At 43.6% G+C, this 26,207-nt stretch overlaps 1 protein-coding gene across 1 annotated transcript in view; it reads right to left on the reverse strand.

Moving 5' to 3' along the window:
* The window catches only part of JAZF1 (JAZF zinc finger 1), a 339,605-nt gene that overhangs the window by 144,772 nt on the left and 168,626 nt on the right, over positions 1–26,207 (reverse strand). The window contains exon 2 of the mRNA XM_025993096.2: positions 2,495–2,567. Coding sequence (XP_025848881.1) covers positions 2,495–2,567 — 73 coding nt within the window. The remainder of the gene's footprint in view (positions 1–2,494; positions 2,568–26,207) is intronic.

Here is a 26,207-nt window from a genome sequence, read left to right on the forward strand (position 1 = left end):
TCACTCTTTGGCAATGTTCTTGCCAAAGAAAGTTTCATCTCAATTTTGGGATGTCCAAAAGTACATTAGAGTTGTATAAACAGATACATGAGCAGAGAAATATTCTTTTTCTGTCTTCACTGTTCAGCAAAATTAAGCTTTATTTTCCCCTGAGGTTGGAGAGAAAAAAAATTATTTTTTTTTTCCCTAATAGCACTCTTTTCTGCTGCAGGATATTGCTGTCAAGCAGACTTTCTTTCCAGTTAAACTCATTACTCTCTTCTTGAATCCTGTACTGGCTTCGTGTGAATTCCAGGGTTTCCCTTCTAGGTCTAAGAACCCTACAACAACTTTTCACCTAACTCTCCTTGTTGCCAGACCTGACTTCTTCCTCATAGCTATCCATGGCTTGGTCTTCTCATTTACTAAGTGTTTATCCATCACCTACAAATACACAGACTGTCCTATGTTAATGTACTACATTACGAACGTGACACTGTTCACAAAGGGATCTCGAGTGAGAAAAGTTGTTAGTAACCTGGGCAATCTCTGTACACAGTCCTTCTCGTCACCTAAAGACCAGCAAACACATCCATCCTCTCATACGTCAACTCTGTATCATCTGGGACAGGATGTGGCGAATTCCAAGAACTGTATGTTCACGTCATTGTTTTTCCTATGCGAAGACTCAGATTCAGGCTTCTCCTACTGCACAGTTTATGCTAAACTACCATACTTGATTCAAGTTCTCTGGTAGCTTTGTTGTGTGTGGCCCTTGTCGATAGTGTCTTCTTTGATAGTCCCAAATCACACCAGAGTATTTGGGACTACCAAATATTTCTCAGAGTATTTCTCCAGGGAATAGAACGCCTATGTAATGAGTAGATCCCTGCTGCCAACGTGGTTGGACAATGTGAAGAAGAATGAATGTGAAAAGCTCAGATTCTTACTAGAATAAGGTTTGGTATTCTATGAAATTGTCCACACACGTAAAGTTTTACCCGAAACACAACAGCTGCACTACTAAAAAATCTTATTCAAGGCCAGTTAATCCAGAAGCCTATTGATCCTATTGCCCAATATTAGGCTAATTAACATATCACATACACATAATTCTAATGTATAAAAGACTTTTCAAAATGTAGGTTAATCATCAAAAACCGGTTTTGTGAGAAATCCAGATAAGCACATAAACCTTCATTTGTATCTGATGTGGTTTTTTTAAAATTTTTTTTTCTTATTTGTTTATGATAGTCACACAGAGAGGGAGAGAGAGAGAGGCAGAGACATAGGCAGAGGGAGAAGCAGGCTCCATGTATCGGGAGCCCAACATGGGATTCGATCCCGGGTCTCCAGGATCGTGCCCTGGGCCAAAGGCAGGTGCTAAACCGCTGCACCACCCAGGGATCCCTCTGATGTGGTTTTGAAGGTGTTCTACTTAAAATTTCAAAAATCATAGGCAGTGAGACCCTGTAGATGCTTTACCCCACTTCTAGGCAAGCCTGGTAAGCAAGAAATCCAAAGGCAATAATATGCAGATAGAGGTTGATGTTAATGAATCATTTTAAAAACATGCTTTCTAAAAGAACTTGAAATGGAGTACAGGCAACTCCAACTCAAAGCTCTCTAAAGATGAGTAAGTTTTCCCCCCAAAAATGCCTCGAAATGGAACAGTACAGATAATTCATTCCCAGTCTTCTACGTCAGACTCTGAACTTCAGCTCTGGTACCAAGAGAAGGAAAACCACTCTTCGCCTCATATGAAAAAGGGACAGTTGATAGAAATTCATGCACTGACTTACGAGCAGAGTTTTTCATTCTCATTAAAAGCCAGTTAGTTTTGCTTTTGCTTTGCCTTTCTCTCTCTGGGGGTGTATGTTTTCTTAATGTAAGTTGATTTTAGGTTGTCTCCAGAAATCACTGTCTCCTTAATTAAGTTGGCTGAAACACCAAGTCTCCTTTTAGATCTGACAGATGAAGTCCTAAGTGTTCTCTAAAGTCATACTCACACGTTCAGTTACAGTAAAAACTCATGTTACTCTGCACAGATGGGATAGTTGCTGAGAGTGTTTTTACTAAAAATGAGCTGCTACTAAATAACCTTCTGATATTAAATTATTTCGATTTATTATATCCTGATATATTCTGATATTCCAACAATGTTCTGAATTCATAAAGTACCTCCTCACCCCAGGGTTTAAAAGTTTCACTCAAACATACATCCATTAATCTCTCAAACTGCCCTATGAAGTCAAAAGAGCATATTCTAACTCTGCATACAAAATACTTCCAGAATGAGCTTATAAATCAGTCCTGTTTTCAGACATACGCACAGAACACTACAATCCTACAGCTCTGCGACGGAGAAACAAAATTCTGTATAGAGGTGGATGTTAAATAATCTCCAGTAAATATTTTAAGACTGAAAACAATTTTTTCTACTGTTAAAAAGATACATTTAAAAAACAAACATGTGGCAGATACGAAGTTGCTATAAATTCTGAAAATGGCTTACCTATTAATGTAACTGAGGGCAACATAGGTTGGCTGCTGTAATTCTTGTTTTTCTAAGACACGTGGATCTGTATCTGTAATAAAAACACAATTATGATTTTTCAGCTTTTGCATTAGAATATATGAGGATGCCTAACATAAAGAAATAGGGGCTAAACAGCGAAACAGATTCAACATTGCTCTTTTTAAAGAAAACCCGGGCAGCAAAGCACAATCATTTGTTCATTCATTCATAAATAACAAGATATTACATTACTTTTCAAGGGAATTCCAAACATCAACAGTGATAAAATGTCCATCTGTCACACAAACTCTTGCACAATCCCCCTCATAAATATTGGTTTTCACTGCTTACAGTTACAATGTTGGCATGGTTTTTGGAGGGTAATCGGCCTAAGAAAGAAAGTCTCTGTTAATTATGCTCACTTGAATGCTGGAACAAATTAGTTGCCATTGGAAAGCTCCATCAATTTGAAAACCCACTGAGTATTGTTCTTGTTCACTGAACACTTTTCTGGGTTTGGATTCACATTCTGGAGGGCAGCTCTTCTCCTTTTTAATTGTATAATGGGTTTATTATAACTTTTTCTAGACTCTCATTCAGGAATTCTCATACTGGTTCAGAATCTACAAACACCACATTCATCAGAGGGGCTTTTCTCCTGAAGAGAGCGAATTCAACACCATAGCAACCTTCTGTAATGGTGCCTTTCCAACATGGCGTGCGCGCGCGTGCGCACACACACACACATACACAAACTGCACTTTTCACAACTAGAAATGAATTCTCAAGCTTCTCACATAGAGCAATGATTGCACTAAACACATGCAAAACACGGTTTATGTAGTAAGACTATAAAGGGAGGAAACTGCACACGTTTTTATTTTCCTAGAAAAAGGCTCAGCCATTTCACACAGATTTCTTTTCATTATAACCTCATTTAAAAGCATCTCATTATTAGAACTCTTCCAGCTGCACTTGGCAATAACACCTTCTTTGATGTAATGACAGATGTTGTTTCAAGCACCTTTGTACAGGAAGCGTTTACTGCACGGAGTCGATGCAAGATCTACACGCTAACCCCAAAGCACATTAACAGGTGAGGGGGGTGGGGGGGGGGCGCAGACACAGTGGCACAGAGCACGGGTGACAAAAATGATAGCATAAAAATCAATCTGCAATGCTCTTGACTCCCAGACTAAAACTAGGCGGTAGCAGCAATTTTATTCTTGGTGTTAAAGTTAAAAATCTCATGTTCACTTTATTGTTTCTCCTATGCCAAGAATTTCAAAGACATACTATTCAGAAATCCTGCTTCCTGGGTCTTTGCCATCGCAGGTCCTTGAAAGCCAAATTCTGAAACAAGAGACAAAGATTCTCTGAATGGCTCCATCAAGTCGGGTCTCAAGGTTTTGGCAGCACCAGTGAGAACAGATCAGTAACTCCGCATTTCCTCTCCCTGCTACAATGATTACATATGCAACTGAGGCTGTTTGTACATCACTAGCCTACAGATACAACCCACGGTTCTCTGCATACTGGAAATCACTCTTCAAGGCAAACTTCATTTTCAAATACCTTTCCTCGTGCTCCTCTAAGTTTGCTGTGACCCCAAAGCATACCTGTGTTTCTGAGGAATGCTTGTGCCCTCTCCCTGTGTTTGCTAGAGAGGAGTCAGTAGGACAACGCTCACCAGGGAAAGGTGTTTTATCTCCAAAATGGTCCATTGGAATGCTGGGCAGGCCATGTGTGCAAATGGTGACTGACAGACCAATCCTGCAAGGTCTTTGTAGGTGCTTAACGAGGTAAGAAACAAGAGATTGGAAACAAAAACCATGAAAATGGAGAGGAAGGTAAGAACGCACAAGGCAATGATTGCAAATGTCTGTGTGGAAAATTTCTCAAACGATCACAAAACACTTTGACCTCGAGTGGAGCGCCTGATGATCGAGGTGTTTAGCTTTTGAGACAAGGGCCTGAGCTTGACTCACTAAAACCCATTCCTTCCAAGCCATCTGGTGCACGATTACATAAGGTGTATGATTTTGAAAGAAACACCATCCTGAGTCTAAAATGTCCATTTAAAGGGGATAAGAGTTAGGAGGCCAATAAACATTTTTATATCTTCCACTGTTGCCTTTCTTCTTGTAACTGATGCTCAGTCTGTTTTCCCACAACCATCCTCTGAAGCTTTCCTTTGTTTCCACATTATAGAAGTTCAGCTATTTTAAATATGGCTTCTCTAAGCTACCTTGACTTTTACTTTTCTTTCACTAGTGAGTAGTGAGTAGTAGTGTGAGTAGGTACACACACAAACACACATGTATATTATTCTTTTCTTCTTCACACCCCAATACGTCTTTGGGGAAGGGTAAGAAGTACCTTATATAAGATCCTTCAGTTCTCTGATGCTCAGATGAATGATGTTGGCCGCTGACATTCACACAAATTACACCTTGTAATTTTCCCACAAAGAATCAAGAATGTTTGCATTCCAGCTGCAAAGGAAAGTACTGAAATACTGTTTCCTTACTTTGTTTCACCACCTTCCATAGCCTATGCTAGACTTATGGTCGCATACCCTCAAATTATTAGTGGTGAAATGGACTTCCAGAGGCTTCCAAATGTCATCCTCTCCATGACAAAAAGACCATCCGGAAGCACCTCGGACAGGATTCTCTTTTCTAGAACGTAGACTCTGCCAACCACAAGAAAGTAGAACTTCCAGACAGATAACCACTAGGCTTTAAACATCTTTTTTGGATTAAACATTTCCTTGGGCAACCTTTAGAACATTCATTAAAGCCTGGAGTTCTTAAAAATGAAATTAGGCACTTGGTGCCCACAAATCAGGAGAGGCCTACACAAGTGCTACTGGAGGAACTGCATCAGCTGCTGGTCGCAAATAAACATCAGCTCCGTCACTCGCTTCCTGGCTGACTGGTGCGCCGTGATCATGACTCACCATTTTATGGATTTAATTACGCCGCTGAGCACTTCACATTCGGTAAAAGTAGAATAGCTGCCTTTATTATTTCTCCCTCCCTGACAGAAAAGTAACCGCCTGCTGCTAGAAACTCTCTACAGGAAAGGATTAGAGCAACAAGAGACGAGGATTTTCACAGCAGGACGATGACGTGCTCCTCAGGAACACGGAGCGTCCATTGTCAGAACGGGCTGGAGAGAGTAACACTATCCCCTGGATATTACTGAATTCAATAAAAAGAATTTCCTTATACAATGTGCCACGCCACTGAGAAATTTTCTGCCTACGATGAGCTGCTACAGAAAGAAATGTGATATGAACGCCAATGGCTATGGCCCCAATCTCCCAGATAGTTCCCTGGCTTGTCTGTCTACGGTGCCAATAAAAATCTGAAACTGGAACATCAGCTACCGCGGCGCAGAGATATAATCCACCTCAGTAAATAGTCTGTGGGAGAGGAACACTTGATTTTTTCATAGCCGCAGGATGCTCCTCAAGCTGGCGACTGGCAAGAAGGCAAGCATTTCTCTAATGTGGCTGTCTACGGCCACATGTAACAGCACTCAACCGCTTTTATAGCACCAAGAAGTGACAAGAAGATAAACCCAAACTTTTTCAGCAGGGCAGGCGACAGCCAAGAAAAGCACTGAGAGGTTCTGGTTTTCTGCCTCATGCCACCCCTTGCTTGCTCACGGATTTCAAGTTGACTGAAGGCTAAGAGGATTCAAATGTTAAGATTTATAAATACCCCAGTGATAGAAACCTATTGGCTTGCTTCAGTTTCTAAAACATCTTCTAAAATAGACGGCGATGTGCCTCTTCTGGCATTGCTACCTTGGGCTAACAGCTTGAATGCTCAGTTGTACGTGAAGGCCTAGACGCAGGCACAAAGTGGAAGATGTCATGTGGTCCTGGTGACTCGTGGCTTCCCAGATTCAACTGAACGCCAAAGGCTCCCACTACTTCTCAATGTCACAGCACTGGCTCCCATTACTTCTCAAGTGGCGTGTGTGTGGGGGGAAGGCAGAACCGATGGCAGAGGTAAGAGATAGAGAGGATGGCACTCAGACCCTTCTCAAGAGGAAGTGGAATTGCAACATGACCAAGGAACGGGCTCAATCAGTAAGGCTCATGCTCATAGGCTCTGCTGTTTCTGGCATTGGGAAGCAATGGCAGCTAAGGGGATCTGTGACTTATGTTGAACATTTCATCGTGCTATTCTCAAGCCCAAGTGAGAACTATCAAGGTTATTTGCTGGGTTAACTGAGGCTAATCAATAAGCGCATGGGCTTTGGCTCTGCGTTAGGTAGTCTACACTGATAGGATTTTTATTTTTTTTATTCATGAGAGAGAGAGGCAGAGACACAGGCAGAGGGAGAAGCAGGCTCCATGCAGGGAGCCCGATGTGGGACTCGATCGTGGGTCTCCAGGATCAGGCCCTGGACTGAAGGTGGCGCTAAACCGCTGAGCCACCCGGGCTGCCCACTGTTAGGATTTTATAGACCTAAATTACTTATACATTTAAGAAAGTGAGAAATCAACTGTCCTGCCTCACAACAAGACTACTGAGGTCTCTATTGGTCACAAGCTATTTGCAGGCTGAGAGTGCTATGGGAAGAGGGAGAAATCATGCCCCCTGAGAAGGCCTACAAGTTTTGTGTCTTCCTAACACCAGGCTCTTTTCTCAGTGTGAACAGCCACAGTGGGAGGTGGGGGGGATGGGGAGGATGTGGGTCGGGAGGCAGCGGGCCACTTGCGGTGCTGGAAGACCCTGGAGAGGCAAAGGCCCACCCGGTCAGACACAGGATTTGGGAGATCCGGGCTGGATACACCACTTTTTCTTTGGACTCACTCAGTAATAATTAATGGGCACAGTCTGTTCTCAGTCTTCTCCTAATAGCTCAACTCATAAAACCACCGAGTGTTAGTTTATCCAGTGTGGCCATCCACAACGTGCCCCTGGCCGCATTCACCACATCCCTTTCTCTGCACTGCTCCGCTGCCAGCACTGTCCCTGTATTTTGGTCCCTGGGGAGGCATCCTCTGGGTACATCCTTGCCCCCTTCCACACTTCTGAGGTGAAGAGCTGTCTCCTCTTTTCTCACCTCTCCAGTGCTCTGCTCTGCTTACTGCCTGGCCGATAGGAGAATGCACACTTATGAAATGGATACACTAATTTTAGGACCAGAAGTGGAACTTTTGATCAAACATGGCAAACTGACCAAGGGGATTTGTTTCTTTCACCATCTGGAGCCCCACTAAAGTAGAAATAAAGCGACAGAAAACTCCCCATGGATAGAAGAAATAGGGGAGATGTCAGCAGACCAGTGATTTCAGCCAGGGTTTTGGTAGATAGAAAAGCCCTGCATAAGTGGAAAGTGACCCAGAGAGTAGAAGCAGCTGTATCCTCCGGTGTCTGCTACTGGGGGAGACCCCTGAGCTAGGAGGTAAACCCTGAGAAGCCCTGGCTCGTAAGTGCCAGGGAATGACACGCAAGGAATGGGCAGTTCAGAGCAAAAATCAGGAAGACTGCTTAAAGTGGCTCATTATCCAGAGACAGTGAACCAGGAAAGCATGCAGGGGAGAGGGGAGAAATCAGGGCTAAGAAGGGCATGAACGTAGAAATAAACCTACTCCACTGCTCCCCAGGCCACTACCAGGAGCCAGTTAGAGGATTCCTTGATTAAGTGGGTGCAGAGAAGATCCCACCAGAGGCTGACATCTGGCAATTCCCCATTAAGTCCTCTCTCCACAGTTAAGTCCATGGTCAACAAGCCTCATCCACACCTCCATCCACAGCCTCCCATCAGCTTTGTATTGCCTTGGTCTTAAATATGAGCCAAGAACAGTCAACGAATGATCATTGGACATTTGAGGGAAGGTCGTGAAGTTGAACGGGATACATGGTAACAATGGTGGGGGAGGGAGGTATGGAGAGAAAAGGAGAGCCACAGACTTGGAAGGTCAAGGGCCATGCCTGCTCACACAAGCCCAGGCAATGAGAGGGTGAGGATCAGAAGACTGGCATCCTGAGCGCCAGTAGGCCAGCATCCTGACCTTTAAAAAGGCTGCTCATCCTCCGAGGTCAACTCATTGCGACTACCAGTTGTAACACTGGACTCTGTATAGACGACCTTTCTAGAGGTCTAAAAAGCCCAGCATAATTCTACTTCAATGTTCTCTTCATGTTCAGGACTGAATTTGATGAACCAACAACTTACAAAGACCAACTTTTAATTCTTGGCTAGTTTACTTCAGCTGCTGAAATAAATATTTCTTTTTGGGAATGGGCCTTTCAAAAAAAAAAATCCTACAATTGCACATAACCAGCCTTTGAATGGATCAACTTTTCCTTAGTTTATAGACACGTCATTTGAAACTTTTCCCAAGCCATAATTTCCATTACAGGGCAGTCAGTGGAAATTACAGTGAGATTCTTGCCTTCCCAAATTCGATGTAAAATCCAGATGCACTTAAGTGTTGCTGTAAATTTTATGAGTTAAATATCTAAAAGTCAGGGACACTGTGCAGCACAATAACACCGCCTATTAAAAAAAGCATTCATGTTCACATTTGTAACTGGAGTTTTCTCCTACAAGTGAGTGAATAAACATTATTCAACCATTTGTGCAAGGCTCTACGAGGCCAATTCATAAACACGGCATGTTGCAGCCTTCCCAGCTTCTGGCATGGCCAGAGGGTCAAAGTTATTAGAAATAGACAGTTCTGACCAGGATGCTTTCTAAATGCTTTACCAACCCATCAAATTCCTAAGGTCATTGAAGGCTGCTTGACAGCCATAGCTATTTCTCCCTAAGTATGAGACATGTAGGCTTTATATCTAGGACACCATCAGTCCATACTCTTTTATGGTGACAGAGTATTATTTATCCACCTGAGCTCTCACTTTGTTACCTTGGACAAGAGGACTGGCCAGAGACCATCATGGCTGCCAGGTATGCTTGTGAAGTGCGCAAGCCACATCTCTGTATATGGCAGCCTTGGATACTGGGGTACTGGGATTACATAATTCTTTCAAACAGGAGTAAGGGCAAAACTTGGTCCCATTTAATCCTTCGTGTGTGTGTGTGTGTGTGTGTGTGTGTACACATAAACATACATGTCTACTTTGCCCAGGAATGAACCTGATGATGGATCCAAGTAGTATGCCACACAGAAGAGCACAAAGGAGCATCTGTGTCACTCCTGGCCAATGGAAGGGCCTTTAATAAGGAGGCATCTGGAAGAGAAGATAGCTAGCTGCTGGTGGGTAAGGCTAGATGACAAAAGAAAAGGCAAGGAGAAGAGGCTCTGAGATCCTCTCTTCAGGGCTGGGAGAGAACGCTGTTTATGCAAAGACACCTCCATTCCTTTTGCTTCAAATTGTTTGCCAAAGGAAATCCTACCCATCCTCCAAGGCATTGGCCTATATACTACCTCTACCATCTGTTGTGCTATACATATTTGCAAAACTGTTTAGCACCCCATCAAAAGAGAAGCTCCTTGGGGGACCAGTCCTTAGATGCCACATATCGTAAGCCCAGTGCTCTGTAAATAATCACTGTGCGTTATGACGTACACATAAATGCATACCCTGGACATGCATAACACAAAAGACACAAAGATAAGCATCCAGTTCAGACAATTCAACTAATAGAATCAGACAGGAGAGGAAAATAGACCCACGTATAACGACTGTACCAGTGTAGAGATAGTTACATGAAAAATATACCTACAGATGTTTAGAGGGCAATAAAATGATGCAAAATTAGAATGGAGTCCAGATAGGGTTAATTTGGGAAGGACTTACTGATGAAGAGGAATGGAGTTGGGTTTAAAAGTAAGGTTAGGGAATCTAAAAATGGCACTAAATTTGAAGCAGAAAGCATAGGTGAGAAGCCTGTAGATACTAGGAAAGGCAGTAGGGCCAATAGTAATCCATTACAGAATATTTATGGGGAACCTTTTTGGGTGCTACTGGTATCTAGTGGGTAGAAGCTAGGGATGCTGCTTGAAACATCTTACAATGCACACACAGGACAGCATCCCCCATCTTTTCTGCCCCCTAACAAAGAACTGCCTGGCCTAAAATGTCTATAGTGCCAACATTGAGAAACCCTGCTTCAGAGCTACATGAATGAGAAATGGAGCTGTTGCTCCTGGATTGCCTGTAGATGATAATTTTTGTTATTTTCTATTTTCTGAATCAGGAGGCCAAAAGGCTGTGAGGAAGGTGCAAAAGGATGCAAGAGGTTGTTTCCACTTAGAGAAGAGTTCTGACTTTCTTTATGGAAACAGAGAAATGGAATTTGTTTCAAGAAAGACATACTGAATTTTTGCCATATGCTAGTTGCTCAAGGGAAATTCTAAGTCAGTAGATCCACAACTGAGCAAGAAAAATGACACCATTCATCGTTAATAATAATCTAACGATGGACTGTGATGTATGCCAATATAGAGAATCCTACTAACTGCCGTAAAAACAAAACAGGATTCTTAGAGAATCAGAAACTTCTCGAAAGCAAATTTTACATGAGCTTTGAACTAAATCTCCAGTTGGAAAAGAAAGAAAATGGTCAGTTGGAATAGAAAAGAGTTTGAGCACACGAGCAGAAACAGAGACCAGCAAGATGTCCAGAGTGGCTGGAACTCTGCAAGAAGAGTCTTCCAGTTCAGAGGGGGCCCACATCTTGGAGGGTTTGAAATGCTCAGGAGCATTCAGACTTACTTCCATAGACAGTGGAGAGGGGCTGAAGATGTAAATCAACAGGTCTGTGTTTCAGAAAAATAACCAGTGGTGGGATGGAGAATGGAGGAGAAAGTAGAAGACAGAAATAGAAGATCTGAGGAAAGGAGAAATGAAGAGACATAATTTTGCTTATGTTATAGAGCTGAGTGCCTCATTATCAAAAGTAAGAAGTATCTAGAAAGTGAAAAGGGTTTGACAGCCAAGAAAGGGAGGTCTGCTTCTGAGGTGTAGAGAGACATTTTGCAGAACCAAGAAAGCCTGGGTCTCAAAGCAGGGAGAGATAAAGGACTCATGATACACATGGAAACGGAGTGTTGAAGATGCCATCACATAGCCACACATTCCAGCAGGCCCCCGAACCAGAGCAAGTCCTCAAAACAATGATATATAGTAAAAACCCAAGTCTGATTAAAAACTTGGTTATCCTGCTCACTCAGCCAAGTAGTAAGCACGAGGGATAAAGAGATCCTACCCAGTACGTAGAAAAGGCAGAGGCTGGACTGCACTAGAAACTGAGTAGTTGGTAAATATCACAGGAAAGTCTAGCAGGGGTTGGGGGTACAGAGTCACAAACGGCCTAGAGTCCAGTGATTTACACGACCTGGTACCCAAGTCTCTGAGGCTCACTCTTGCAGTTACCCTGTCATTGGAAGCCCTGTTCCCACTTCCTGGTGTTGCTTAGGATTTATAATGTGATCCCACACAAGTCAAGCTGCCTCAGTTCAATACTAGCTATACAACCTCTTCAAGTCCTCATTTTCTTCATCTGTAAAACACTGATAAAGATATGGGGCACCTGGGTGGCTCAGTCGGTTAAGCACCCGACTCTTGGTTTTGGCTCAGGTCGTGATCTCCATGTGGTGAGATGAAGCCCACATCCAGCTCCACACTGGGTAGGGAGTCTGCTTGAGAAGGTCTCTCTCCCTCTGCCCTTCCTCCAGCTCATGCTTCTAATAAATACATATTTTTAAAAAAATGTTGATAAAGATAGTACTTTTGCCCCGGGGCTAAAATGAGGGATTAAATGAGCAGTGTTCGATGTAGCTACTACTCAATTCTTCAGCCCATGAAGTGTTTTGCAATTAAATTCTGCACTGTCCTGGATTATCTCCATTTTATAGTCAGAGGCAGAATGATGCAGAGAAAACCTAAGAACTCATCATTCACACAGTGTGGCAGAAACTGATGGCTGCCATCCAACAGCCATTTTCTGTTTTTCCTCCAGGGACCGGGCACCTCGCTGTCTGGTAGAAGTCTACGTATCCCTCTCCCCCCCCCTCCCCCCAACCCGTGCCAGGTGCAGCTATGTGGCCAAGTCCTGGCCAGCAGGATGTAAGCTTTCTGGGAAGCCTCCTTAAAAGCATGCACCTTTCTTTGGGGTCATTTTCCTTCCTGCACGCTGGAAGAATAACTGGAGCTCCTGCATCTACTTTGGAATTGAGATAATCTTAGGAATGGAAATCATACATGGCGGGGCAACACAATAAGAATCTGGATCCCTGATCCTGTGAAGCCCCATACCACTCCTGCACCGACATCCTCCAGAGGTCTGGAAAGTGAGAGAAATAAACTCTTCCACTTAAGCCATTTATGTTTAAGGGTTTTAGTGAGTCATGTGCAGCCAAACTAAATCAACCAGAACACAAAGTAACTGGAATGCCAGTTTGTTTTGTTGGACCTGAAGTCCTAATCTGAAACTTTAAATATTTTGTCTTGCCTTTTTTTGGATCTAAAAAAAAAAGAAAAAACAAAAAAAAGAAAAAACACCTCTAAGAATTTATCAAACCCCATGGAAAGAAAATGAGAGTAAAATCATACCTGCATCAACACAACATCTGTGGCTCCTTCTTAAAATGGGATAAAGAATGGGGGAAAGAGGAGGAGGAAACCATCATGTCAAATTATAGCTCCTTTGGTGGCTTTAGGACTTTCTTCAGAATTGGTTATTAGTGGGCAATAATGAAGCAAATTGCACATGCATATTACTTCTGAGTTATGAACAATGCAACCACCAGTAACCTTTGAAGCTGTCAGGATCTTTTCAGGCAAGCAATTAAAGTGAAAAATGAGAGTGTGCACAACTCCCATCACCCAATACTACTTGTAATAACACCACCTACAAACACTGACACAAGAGTGGGGCTCACTCTGAATATTTATTAATGCTGATCTGTTCCCATTTGTTCCTTTTTTTCCCGTAACCCATTCCACCCCCACCTGCCAAAACTTTTCTTCTTTAAAGGGCAGTTCTGACACGATGACTTGCATTCACCTGAAGCCTATATCTACTGTGACATCTCTCCCATCTGCACCTGAAGAAATTTCCTTCCCTCTCCCTTGACCAAATTATAAATTTAGGACAAGCTTAGATACTATAGGAGAAAAAGTTGATAAAGAAGAGAGACCCAATTAGGAGACCAAGATTAAAGTAATAACTGATATTTACAGAAGGCCAAATATATGGCAAGTGTTCGGTGCTAGGCACTGAAGACCTCTCCCTTCCCCAAAAAAGGTCCCAGTTGTGAAGGAGACCAGACTTTAGAGGACTTGACTTACATTGGTCTGTAATAAAAATGATCTAGTATTAAAAAATACCTGCTTTTCTGCTAAGCATAGGAATCACACACTGCTTACATAGGTTTTGTGATTTAAGTACTTTTAAGGGCTCTAGAGAAATGACAGGAATAAATGCAGAAGTGAGCCAGTTAGGAAAAAGTCTTTCCAAGCTGAGAAAAAAAATCCTCATCCTGGTGTTCTGACACCCGCTGCCTATGCATCCTATAAGCAGGTTTGGTATCATCTGTTTCATTTCTATAACACCAATTACCTAGAAATAAATGGTTCTCCACCAGAACTGCATGTTAGTATGACCTGGGGAGCTTAAAAAAAATTCAGATGCCCATGACCCATCTCCAAAATTCTAACATGTCACCAGGATTGACAATCATTAATAGGACTTGAGAAGGCTTAGAAACCAGGAAAGGGATAGAGAATTAACTGGTTGGGAAAGTCATTAAACCAAACAGTTTGTATTTTTTCCAAGTTAAAAAGGCAATTGTGAAACTGGCAATGAAATATTGAAAGTGACTTAAAGGTTTTAAAAATAAATCCAACATCCAGTAAAACCTTTTAAATTCAGACTTCACTTGGAGTTCTGTTCTCCCCTCTTTTACTTTCTGTACAGAAAGTGTTAAGCTTGATAATTATAGGAACAGGTTAAGGTCTTCAAGTTTTTTAAAAAGCCAAATCACAACCAACCAGTTATCAATGATCCTTAAGTCGTGAGTGATTTTCATCTATGCATGAGAACATTCTGATAAGACTTCTGACCAGGAACTTTTTTTTGGTCACTGATTTTCTTCCCAGTGTGGTCTTAAAATTAATAAGACTACATCACTTGAACTATTCTGTGGCTCAGATTTTCCCATAATTCCGATTGGCCTGAACCAGTGTGGTTTTCCTGTGCTGTTATTATTCACCTCAGTTACAAACCAGGTCACAACCAAGCATATTAGTTTTGCATTTTTGGAAGCCAGTTAAGTCAAGGATTTGGCAAGAAGAATCACCGCCATTACTTCTCATCTCCCAGAGACGCCAAATCAGTGCTTATAAAAAAATTTTAAAAAAAGCTGAAAGTCTAGACCTAGTGACCTGATTGTTCTGCCCAAAGGTCACCAAACAGAACACGCATATCGGTTACAGAGGTGCGTGGCTCAAGGTCAGATCTGTAGAGCTCTGCCTGGCTGGCTATAGGATCACGTACACCACGGCCTCCTTGCCCAGGCTTAGCCAGGAGCTTGGTGTGCAGGCTCACGGGCCACAGGGGTGATGGGGTTGTTGGGTATTCACCACCCCCCTCCCCATTGTGTGAAGGCTCTGCCTTCATTCTACTTGCTAATGAGTGGGGGGTGCGTGCTGGGCTGTAACTCAGATGCCTCTTGTGTGAATCTGGGCTCCTGGGAGGGCCCTGGCAGATGGCTCTTGGCATCCCTAACTTTTGTGGAAGGACTTCTGGGAAGCAACTGTGGACTTAACATTGCCTTTTTTCTTTTTTCTTTTTTTTTTTTTTTTTAAATAAGGCTTACTTCCTTTAGGCGAGGCAACATAATATGGTAGCTACAGGCGCAGTTCACTGCTGAGTGCAATTTGAGCAAGTTTCTCAGCCCATCTCAGTTTTCTGATAGGGAAGACAGTGACTCATAGTTCCTACACATTATGAGGTTATTATAAGGATTATATGAGATAAGCCATATATATCCCAGAGCACAGTGGCTGGTACATGCTAAGCACTTAATAAATCATAGCAATTATTATTATTCTCTTAGGCAGTCATGTCTGAAAGCAATGAGTGTTTACATTGTGGACAAATTTGTGAACAATTGCTTTTAAGTGGCAGTAACAACTGATCATAAAGGTATCATTGCCACTTACCATATTCCTACTATGCATCAGTATGGAATGGGCAATCCTCAGGAGAACCCTACAAAGAAAATATCTCCCCCATCCCTCTCCCAAAGGAAAATAGGCTCAGAAAACATCCAGGCCACACGGCTAGGGGATGAGGCCTTATATCCAGGTCTGAATTCAAGTGCCTGTCACTGACCCTAACCACCACTTAGTCCCAGCATGCTATTAATGTCAATGCACTCAAAGCAAATCACTAAGTGGCTTTCCCTCTCTTCCCTTACTATTTAAAAAAAAAAAAAAAAAGAAAAAAAACACTTCATCGATAGAAGCACTGGCATGCTTTGGAAACACTGGAATGAGACAGGGACAAATTCTGATGGAAACTGGAACCGTGGGGCAGCCCAGGTGGCTCAGCGGTTTAGCACCACCTTCAGCCCAGAGCCTGATCCTGGAGACCCGGGATCGAGTCCCACGTCAGTCTTCCTACATGGAGCCTGCTTCTCCCTCTCCCTGTGTCTCTGCCTCTCTCTCTCTGTGTCTCTCATGAATGAATAAAATCTTAAAAAAAAAAAATGAGAACTGTGATACAGGATTAACTGTGGTTACTACACCTGCATCTCCTATTCAGTTACTCCTTTGGGTGCCGGACCTTAACACAGATTTAGAACTTAATCTTTAGAAGGTACAGAGTCTAGTCTTAATTTATTTCTAACCTACAGCTTTTAGCAAGTTCTTTTACCTGTGAAATGGAGAGGATAGCCATCAGCCTCACAGGATGGAGATGAGAATCCTGCACTGAACTAAACTCCAAGGGCTCTGCTTCCAGTGGCCAACTTAAGGTGGTCTCGGAGTTAATAACTCCATGCAGCCATGTATTTACTTGTTTGTGCCTCTAGCACATACTTCGTAGAGAAGGCTTAAACTATACATTAAAACAATGACCAGAGTTATTTGTATAAAGAACTTAGATTTCGTTTTCCTGGGCCAACCCTGGAGCTCTGAGAGCGAGTGTGCATATGCACCTGTGTTAATTTCTCCTGGGAGAGTCGGGAAGTTCTTCAATTATTTTTCCAAAGAGCTACAGGTCTTTTCAAGTAGAGATAGAACTTTCTGGCTAGCTTTCAGCTGAGTTTATTAAAAGCCATTGTGATTAACTAATAAGAGTGTGGTCAATTAACTTGCTCTACAGACAAAAGGAAAGCCTTTCAATTCATAAACTAAGACACATTCAAGTGATTTTATCACACATTCAAACCAAATGCAAAACTTTCTAATGCTTAAGGAAAATAGATGCTATCAAAGGGACTGCAAGATATTGGATTCCTCAGAGAGGCTCAGGAGACTTTTGGCATTTGGTAAACATTACTATCAGCTGAGCTTCAGAAAAATGGAAGGCAAAGACTGATGGATTTTCTCGGCTTATATGAGATGAAGTTTAATACTCTAGACATGGACTCAATATCATAAAGATATTTAAAAAGGAATGTCAAGATAACATACTTTTTAAATATGTATGTTAGTTGCTGAACATCTACAGCCACACTGCCTCCTTGACCTTCTCTCCTCCCTTGTTCTACCTCCACTCTAGCCAACAATCTAGCTCAGTGTTTTCTCAATGTTTGCACCACAACACAAAGTAGCATATATATTTTAAATTATAACCAGTATACCTCCTGCACAGAAATATACAAAAGTTTCACAAAACAGCACTCAACCTCACCACATGCAATTCACTCTGATAATATTTCTTTAAAAATGTTGGGAAAGGGGCAGCCTGGGTGGCTCAGCGGTTAAGCGCCGCCTTTGGCCCAGGGCGTGATCCTGGAAACCCAGGATTGAGTCCCACGTCGTCAGGCTCCCTGCGTGGAGCCTGCTTCTCCCTCTGCCTCTCTCTCTCTCTCTCTCTCTCTGTGTCTCTCACGAATAAATAAAATCTTTTTAAAAAGTTGGGAAAACCCATTAAATTGATTTTATGACCCACTGATGAGTCCCAAACGGTGATTTTTAAAAATGTGAATCTTGCTAAATTACAAATCAATAATATCAATGTATTAAGTCCACCCGCACAAATGGCTCTTTAGGGCAGCCCTGGTGGCCCAGCGGTTTGGCGCCACCTTCGGCCTGGGGTGTGATCCTGGGGACCCGGGATTGAGTTCCGCGTCAGGCTCCCTGCATGGAGCCTGCTTCTCTCCCTCTCCCTCTGTGTCTCTGCCTCTCTCTCTCTCTGTCATGAATAAATAAATAAAAGCTTAAAAAATTTAAAAAAACAAATGGCTCTTTATTGCTTATAGGATAAAAGACTTAGGTAAAATGTATAGAAGATTGTTTACAATTTGGCTCTAAACTCATCTTCCTTAGCTCTTTTCAAGCTCTCTACCTTCTAACAACCCCCACCTCCTTCCCAGCCTCTGTATACACCTGGTTCATGCTTTACAGCTGCTGTTCTGATGATCTGTTTCCCTCTCTAGATCCACTGCCTGCCCTTCTCCGTCTCTACCTCCCGTTCTGTGTCCCCAGCTGGTTCACCCAGACACTCTGCCCTCTGTTCAGCCTCACCGGCAGGAAGCACCCTTACGAGATTAGGAAGTTGGGAGGAGAGAGAAGTATTCTGCTGAGAAGACTTTGTCACATTTCTCCCCTACTAGAAACCCCTTCTCTTTCCCACTTCTGTTGTCATCCTCAGATCTATCCTTCAAAGGCCACTACCAAGGCTACTTCCCCTTGAAAGTGCTCTGGGAATCTGCTTGGTAGCATTCACCTCGGCACATACATCTGTTAAGAGGATGAATTGGGGCAGCCCGGTGGCTCAGCAGTTTAGCGCCGCCTTCAGCCCAGGGCGTGATCCTGGAGACCTGGGATCCAGTCCCATATCAGGCTCCCTGTATGGAGCCTGCATCTCTCTCTGTGTCTCTGCCGATCTCTCTCTCTCTCTCTCTCTCTCTCTCTCTCTCTCTCTGTATCTTGCATGAATAAGTAAGATCTTAAAAAAAAAAAAAAGAAAAGAAAAGAATGAATTACACTTGAATGTATTCATGTTCCCACCACCAGACTCGACTTCTTCAAAGCCAGCACAGCACCTCTCTTTGTCCCCAAGTAACTGTGATTACTAAAAAGATCAATAAATGAATGAAAGGTAACAAGATTAATTATTTAAGGACACTGCGATTGTAGGTCATAAGGTAATATTTTCTAGTAATAGTGTCTACAGAGCTACTTCATCGAAATTCCTCTTCTGGGGTGATCTGGTCTATCTCTTCGACTGTACCTGCTGGCAGGCAGCTCGTGGCAATTGCTGCTTACTGTGTGGTGAACTGGCTATCTCTGGTGATGACGAACTAGCTCCCACAATCCCCCATCACCTGGCAGGGTGTTTTCTGCTTATTATGCTAATTAGATTTTACTTGAAAGATGTAATTATTGTGGCAACCCAAGGAAATAATTAATGGCCAATTTTAGTGAGCAAAATATTCATTAATCAAGTCAACAGACAAGAGACCTGCAGAGTTTAAGAAAGGTCCTTAAAGAGAAAAAAAGATAATCACCTAGAGATTTCTCCTTTCCATAAATATAGGTTAAGTCTATTCAATTACAGTCTCTTGAAAGTTTACATTTCAGATTTAGTCCAATGACTCCTCATGAAGTCTAGGTTTTAGCTTCGGGTTCTAAAACTCCCTGCCCAATAGAATTATTTACTCACTTTATTGTATGAAAAGGTGTAATAAAGAGGAGATAACACTCATCTCCTACTTGGTCTCTTTAAAATGTTTGTTCATTCAAGGATTTCTAAACACAACAAATGTCAACCTCTGTTTTCTTATATGACAGGCAGGCAGGCAAGTGTCCTAATGAGAACACTATGCAGCTTGTTGGGCATTTACATCATCTTTGTCCCTTATAAACACTGAGTCTTTTAAACCTGAGGGTTAGAGGACATTTTAAGTTCTTCTAACACCTTGGTAATCAGAGCCCAGGGAAATATTTGCAATGAACAACAACACAGTGATCCAAAGATCAGATCAAACCTACACTTACTATTAAAAGATATTTCAATCCCAAAGAGCATTGTCCCTCATAAAAAATGATAAACAAACTCCCTCCAGCCTGTTCCCCACAGTCCTTCTCTTCAATGCCCTTTTATAATATTCATGTCCTCAGATTTATGTCGACTGTATATTTACTAGACGTGTCTCCCCATTACATTATCAGGGGCTTAAGAGGAGATAGGCCACAGAAGGGAGCACATAATAATGGACAGTGAAGTTTATTTTTTAAACCAAAAAAAAAAAAAACCCAAAACATTTCCATGTTTTCATTTGATTTTAAATGCTAACAATCATATTCCAGCCTTCACATGCTCATAAAGCTGTTTAACAGCCCAGAAAGAAAAAAATAATTTTGTTTTAAATAATGTTCACCATCCACATCTTAATAGTCTGGACACTAAAGCATTTTTCATTCAGAGTAATGATCTCCAGGAGTAAAAATAATATAATTATAACTGAACTACTTGGTCAGCTAAATCACAACCAGAAATGCACCGGTATGTATTTCATTCACTGTGTCAAAAAATCTTCATTCTGGACCATCAACATAGCACTAAATTTTGATCTGTCATTGAAAACAGGTCGCTTCTATTTCTGGCTTACAGCATGGTAACAGGGTATAGCAATTGGTAAAGACAGCTAATATTTCAAATTAAATCTCCCCACCTGACCTTCTGAATCAAAAATGGAGACTCATGAATAAGGAATTGCTATATAAACCTCCCTTTTACTTCTTTTTTTGAAAAAAAGGTTTCTTAATCAAAGCATGGAAAGATCAAAATTCTTGGAAAGAAAATTTGTTGATGGAATGGCATTGAAGGCCAGTGAAAGATGGGGTTATATCCCCGAGCTGCTTCCTTTTTTTTTTAGGGTTTTATTTTTGAGAGAGCAAGAGATATCACAGAAGGAGAGGGAGAAGCCGACTTCCAATGGAGCAGAGAGCCTGATGAGGGGCTCAATCCCAGAACCATGAGATCCTGACCTGAGCCAAAAGCTTTGCACATACTTCTTCCTCTTTACCCCCAACTCAAACGTGGGGAGGGTGATCCTTCCATTTGCTCCCACCACACCCTCTGGTTACTCCCATCCCCACAACTCATCATATTGTGTGAAACTGCCCATTCTCTCCCACAAGGTGAGCGTTTCTCACTGGGGAGCTTTATGAAGTAGTTTACACCTGGGTACTACCCCAGCAATTCTGATTTAATTGATTTGGGATGAAAGACCCACTAACTGAAGGCACCTGGATTTTTAAAAGCTCCTCAGGTGAATCTAATATGCAGCTAGCACGGAGAATCACTGTTGTATTCAGCCTCCGAAGGACAAGCACCATGGCTGATTTACCCTGGATGCCCCCACCCTACCCCAACCCCGACACCCAGCGCGGGAGCTTGCTCAGTGAATATTAACTAACTAAATAAAAGATGGTTGCCCAATGATTGAAAAGAAAGTGGGGCAGCCTGGGTGGCTCAGCAGTTTAACGCTGCCTTTAGCCCAGGGTGTGATCCTGGAGACCCAGGATCAAGTCCCACATTGGGCTCCCTGCTTGGAGTCTGCTTCTGCTTCTGCCTCTGCCTCTGTGTCTCTCATGAATAAATAAATAAAATCTTAAAAAAAAAAAAAAGTGGAGGATTAAGACAGGAGGGGCATTCAGCATGGGTTATACAGTAACAGAACTTCTCAAAGTTTAGTACGTGTCAGAATCAAGTGGAGGGCCTGTTACACCTCAGACTTCTGGGCCCCACTCCCAGGGCTTCTGATCCTGCAGCTTTGGGCTGGGGCCTGAGAACCTGCATTTCTAATGGGTTTCCCAGGTGGTGCGGATGCTGCTCATCTCAAGACCCCACTTCCAGAATCATTGCCCTGAAAACCCCTAAAGCAGCCTCATAATCTCCAATGAGGTAACACACAGCAACACGTGATAACCCGGGCTGCAGGCATCTCACCGCATGGCCAAGGACAGCAGCACTGTGGGGAATGTCACAGGAAGGGATGGGCTCTGGTCTGTAAGCCTGTTTGATTACTGGCCACAGATCAGGGGCAAGGAAACTGCCCCTCGGGACTCCCAATTCAATTGACAGACTTTAGTTTTCAAGGCTTGAGTATCTGAATTATCATGTGCTCACTACCACTCAGAATTAAGGTGGAGCCATCAACATTTAAATAAAAAGTACAGAACACTTTCCTAGAAATAGGCCCAAGATCAAATTTTCCCAGAGCACCAGTGGCAGACTTAGGCCAGAAAACAAACCCACGGCTGCTTGTTAAATCAACTCAAGCACTAGATTCTACAGCTGTAAAAATACAGTGGTTTAAAATCCAAGCTTCTAATAGCCACCCAAATAGATGCTGTACTAGAATTACTTTAAAAAAAAAAAAAAATGCTTTCTTCAACTACTCTCAGTTCAGAAATTTCTTTCTTAAGAGACAAAGGTAAGGAATAAAGGAAATGCCCACGCATTCAGTTTTCCCACGACCGCACTGGTTCCTGGTTCCGGGTTCCCAGGAATGGGAAGGAAGACTCCTTGCCAGCCCTCCCCGCCCCCACTCCCCTCCAGTCACGCGAGCCACTGCACAGAGGACAGATGGCATCGTGACAGTAACCAGGCAGGGCTTCTGTCTCCATATCTTGTTATCAGTGCTCCGGACTCTAGCTGGCTGTCCCGAATCTGGGGGTTAGAAAACCGCATACGCCTGGGTTGTGAAACAGTTAATCCATGAGGAGTCCCAGAGCACAAGTAAACAGGAAGCTGTGGCTTCTGCACAAGACCTCTGTCCCTCTGTCATGGGAAGAGGGGCATGAAGATGGAGGGCTCACCCACACCACGACTGTAAGGCCTGACATTCATCTGCAGCCACGGCAACCTAAAGGCTGGTCCTGGAACAGGAGGGAAGAACGAAGGAGGTGTGAATCCAGTGTGGACTGCAGTAGGTTGTCAATTTGGTTCATCGCTGTGACAAACATACCACAGCGCTGTAGGATGGTGGTAACAGGGAAGCTCTCCACCATCTGTAGCTCTTCCGCAGGTCCAAGACGATTCTAAAATAAAAGGGTGTTGGGCAGCCCAGGTGGCTCAGTGGTTTAGTGCCTGCCTTCGGCTCAGGGTGTGATCCTGGGGTCCCAGGATCGGGTCCCGCATGGAGCCTGCTTCTCCCTTGCCTGTGTCTCTGCCTCTCTATCTGTGTCTCTCATGAATAAATAAGTAAAATGTAAAAAAAAAAAATAAAATAAAAGGGTGTTTAAACAAATTAGGAACCGTGGCGCTGAAGCATCGGCAAGATGGCCAATACACAGGTGGGGGGTCTGCAGGTTTAAACTAGTTTTGAGAGATCTCATAATTTAAAATATTTTACAGTTCGAGACTATAAAAATTACACATATACACCCGTTTTGGCCCCAGAAAAGGACTGGTGTTGTGTTCAGACAAGCTGCTGTGCCAGGAGCAGGCCTGAAGCACACCCTCATGAGACAGTTCGCTATGGATCCCTTCAGTCCGAGGTCCCCAGGCACTGCTGGCCCTGTCACCATGGAGGGGACACCCCTCAGGATTACCCTTGGAGGAAAACTGGAGGACATGAGCTTGGGCCCACATCCTTCCCGGACTCAAGCCTCTGCCTCGCCTCTCAGGCCGACTGTGGCTGGTCCCTCTCTTTCCTACTGACGTTCCCGGGCGCCTGTGGCCCAGCTAGAGCGTTCGAATGTCAGCTGAGCACTGCTTTGGAGTGCCACTCCTCCAACAGCACTGGCAGCTTAGTGAGGGCAGAGGAGGGAAGAGAGCGGTGGAATTCAAGGCACTGTGACAGCAGAGAGCCACCTCAGACCAAGCTGCATGGATGTTGCCCATGTGTCTTCTTTGCTTCAGACTGGACCGTGCTTGGTCAGAGGTAAAACCCATTCCCCTGGCCCCAGGGGCCTCACTGAGTAATGCTTCCATGCCAATCCAGAACTCCTGATGTCGCAGAAATTAATTAACACACTGGTCCTCGCATTTTCCAACCTCCAAAGGAGTTAGAAACAGGTGGTGAGCCCACCAGAATGGGAATGCAGGGGAAAGGGGGCTGAGAGGCCTGGACAGCCCATAAGCTGAATTCTAATCCCTGGAATCATGGACATTCATGGCTGCCCACATGTTCCCGAGGCTGGCTATTTTCGCTTGGCTGTTTCAGCGCCAATACCAAGGAATGTGTGTGGCGGCCAGCCTTCCCCCCGACACCTCTGTCTTGGGTCTTGCCCAGACCAAAGGAGTGAGGGTGAGGGGAAGGGGGGCCACGGGACATCACCTGGGAGTTCCATAAATAAAACTTGAAAGCTTACTGGTTTGTTTTCTACATCAAACAAGTCAGCATTTCTACCTACTGGTTGTTCCTTCCTCTTATCTGTGCCATTATCTCATCCTGGGCTCTTCCCCCTTCACCCCACAGTGGAGTCAAATCCAACCCATCCCTAGAGGGCCCATTAAAATCCTAAATGCAGCCAGGGTTTCTCTGCTCTCTTTTACCCAACTCATTCTTTCTCTACACAAATATCTATTGAACCCTACTATATGCCAGGTCCCATTCTAGGCACTCGAGATAGAGCCATGAACAGAAAAGAGAAAATCCCTTCTGTGTGGAGTTTACATTCTGGGAAGGGACACTGTCAACAAGGAAATATGTGCATATATACTACTACGCATACTCTCAGGAGAAATCTAGCACACAGGTTGGGAGGCTGGAGGGACAGTTCTCCTGGTCTCTTAACTGGCACTTAGGATATATCTCATCCTGGTTAATGTTTCTGGGTCGCCTCTTCAGCTGGATACCCCACGTGCAAGAAGGACGGGGGCTGTATTGGGCTTCCGTGAGCACAGGGCTGTGTACTCAGTAGACGTTCAGCCCATTCTGTTCAATGAAAGAATTTATATAAATCAGCTCATTCCTGTTTTCGAACCTTAGCACTTCTGGCAGCAAAGGAAAGTCCAGAGATGAACGAGGTGCGGGGAGTCCTTCCTGCTGCACAGATGTATGGGTGCAGCACTCGCCGAGGGTGAGCTGCCAGTGAACTGGCCAGACGTGATTCCTGCCCTCATGGTGTTGTATACGTTTTGGTGAACAGTAGCCAAAAGATATAAACAAATTGGAAATAATTTCAATGTGTGGCCAGTTCTTTGAAGGCAACAGTATGGGAGATGATGAGAGCGACAGCGAGGAGGTCGGGGACGGTTGTTCCAAGAAGGTGAGGGATGACAAGAAGCCAGCCCGGCAAAGAGCAGGGACAGTGAGAGCGAGGCTCCTGGCGGAGGGGACAGCCCGGGCAAAGGCCCGGCGGTGGGAATGTGCTGAGTGTGCTCAAGGAACTGGATGAGTGTGGGACCCGGGCCGGGAGGCGGGCAGGAGCCAGTTTTCACAGGCCCTTCATGGCACACTGAGGAGGGTGTGGGTTTTCGTCTAAGTGCCATGGGAAGCCACAGAAGCAGGAGAGAACATGAGATTTATATGTTAAGAAAATTACTCTAACAAGGTACCCTTAGAATCTGAGTGACTGTAGGTTACAGTCTGTCGGGGACAATGTCATTTTATGTGGATTGCCCCGGCAGATTATTAATAGCACCCGGTTTCATTCTCCAAAGTGTTGCAGACTGTAAAAAGCTATATGGCCATCCTCTCCAGAACCCATTATTATAATGAGTATGACTGAGTATTACATGAAGCCCTATATTCTCTGGGCCAATTGTGTCCCCTCAACCCAAACATTCACAGCCTGGGGATGCAGAAGAGTCTATAGTGTCAAGTTAAGCCTGTCCTCCAGCCACATAATTATAAAAAAGGTCTACTGTATTCTGGTTTGTTTCGAGAAAGGAAGAAAAGAAAATTCTATAAACTTCTCTCCATGATGTAGCCCATGTTTCACAGCTGCTGCACAGGGAAAACTTTTCCACGGATCAAATCTAACAATTTTCATGGCTCAGCTGGAGTCTGTACTCACTCGATATGGACAAACAGGGCCAGTCACTGCTCTCTGTACTGAGATACTGAGAGTCCTGTTCTCGAAGAAGCCTGCCAAAGTCACCTCTGAGCAGCTCCAGGTTACATAACCGCTGTTTCTCTAACCTCTCCTCTCAGGTCTTATTTTTCAAATGTTCAGTCATCCTTGCGGCTCCTCTGTTTATCCTCGCCAAGCTCTTCACACTGACACAGTACTTCTAAAGTTATATTCCAGAAGCACTCTGCTATTTCCCCTACCAAATCTTTCCAGAAGCTTCAGATCTGCTCTCCTCTGCATCCAAACCATGGACTGGGAAACTGGAACTGGTCCGGCCATACCATGCTAGCCCTCCTGTCTTGCTTTCACCTGTCCTCCTTGGACCAGACCACCTAGAGAGAGGATTAAGTATAATCTTACCGTGTCTGGTTTACAAAGGCAGGCATGGGTGGCAACCTCTGCCGGCTTGGATTATCCACCCCCTTCTCATGTTCCATCTTAGAACCACAGAATGTCAGGGTAGAGGCAATCTTAGCGACCCTCTTTTCATTTATCAGATTTACTTA

Source organism: Vulpes vulpes, chromosome 7 (genome assembly GCF_048418805.1).
Source record: "Vulpes vulpes isolate BD-2025 chromosome 7, VulVul3, whole genome shotgun sequence".
NCBI classification, from domain to species: Eukaryota; Metazoa; Chordata; class Mammalia; order Carnivora; family Canidae; genus Vulpes; species Vulpes vulpes.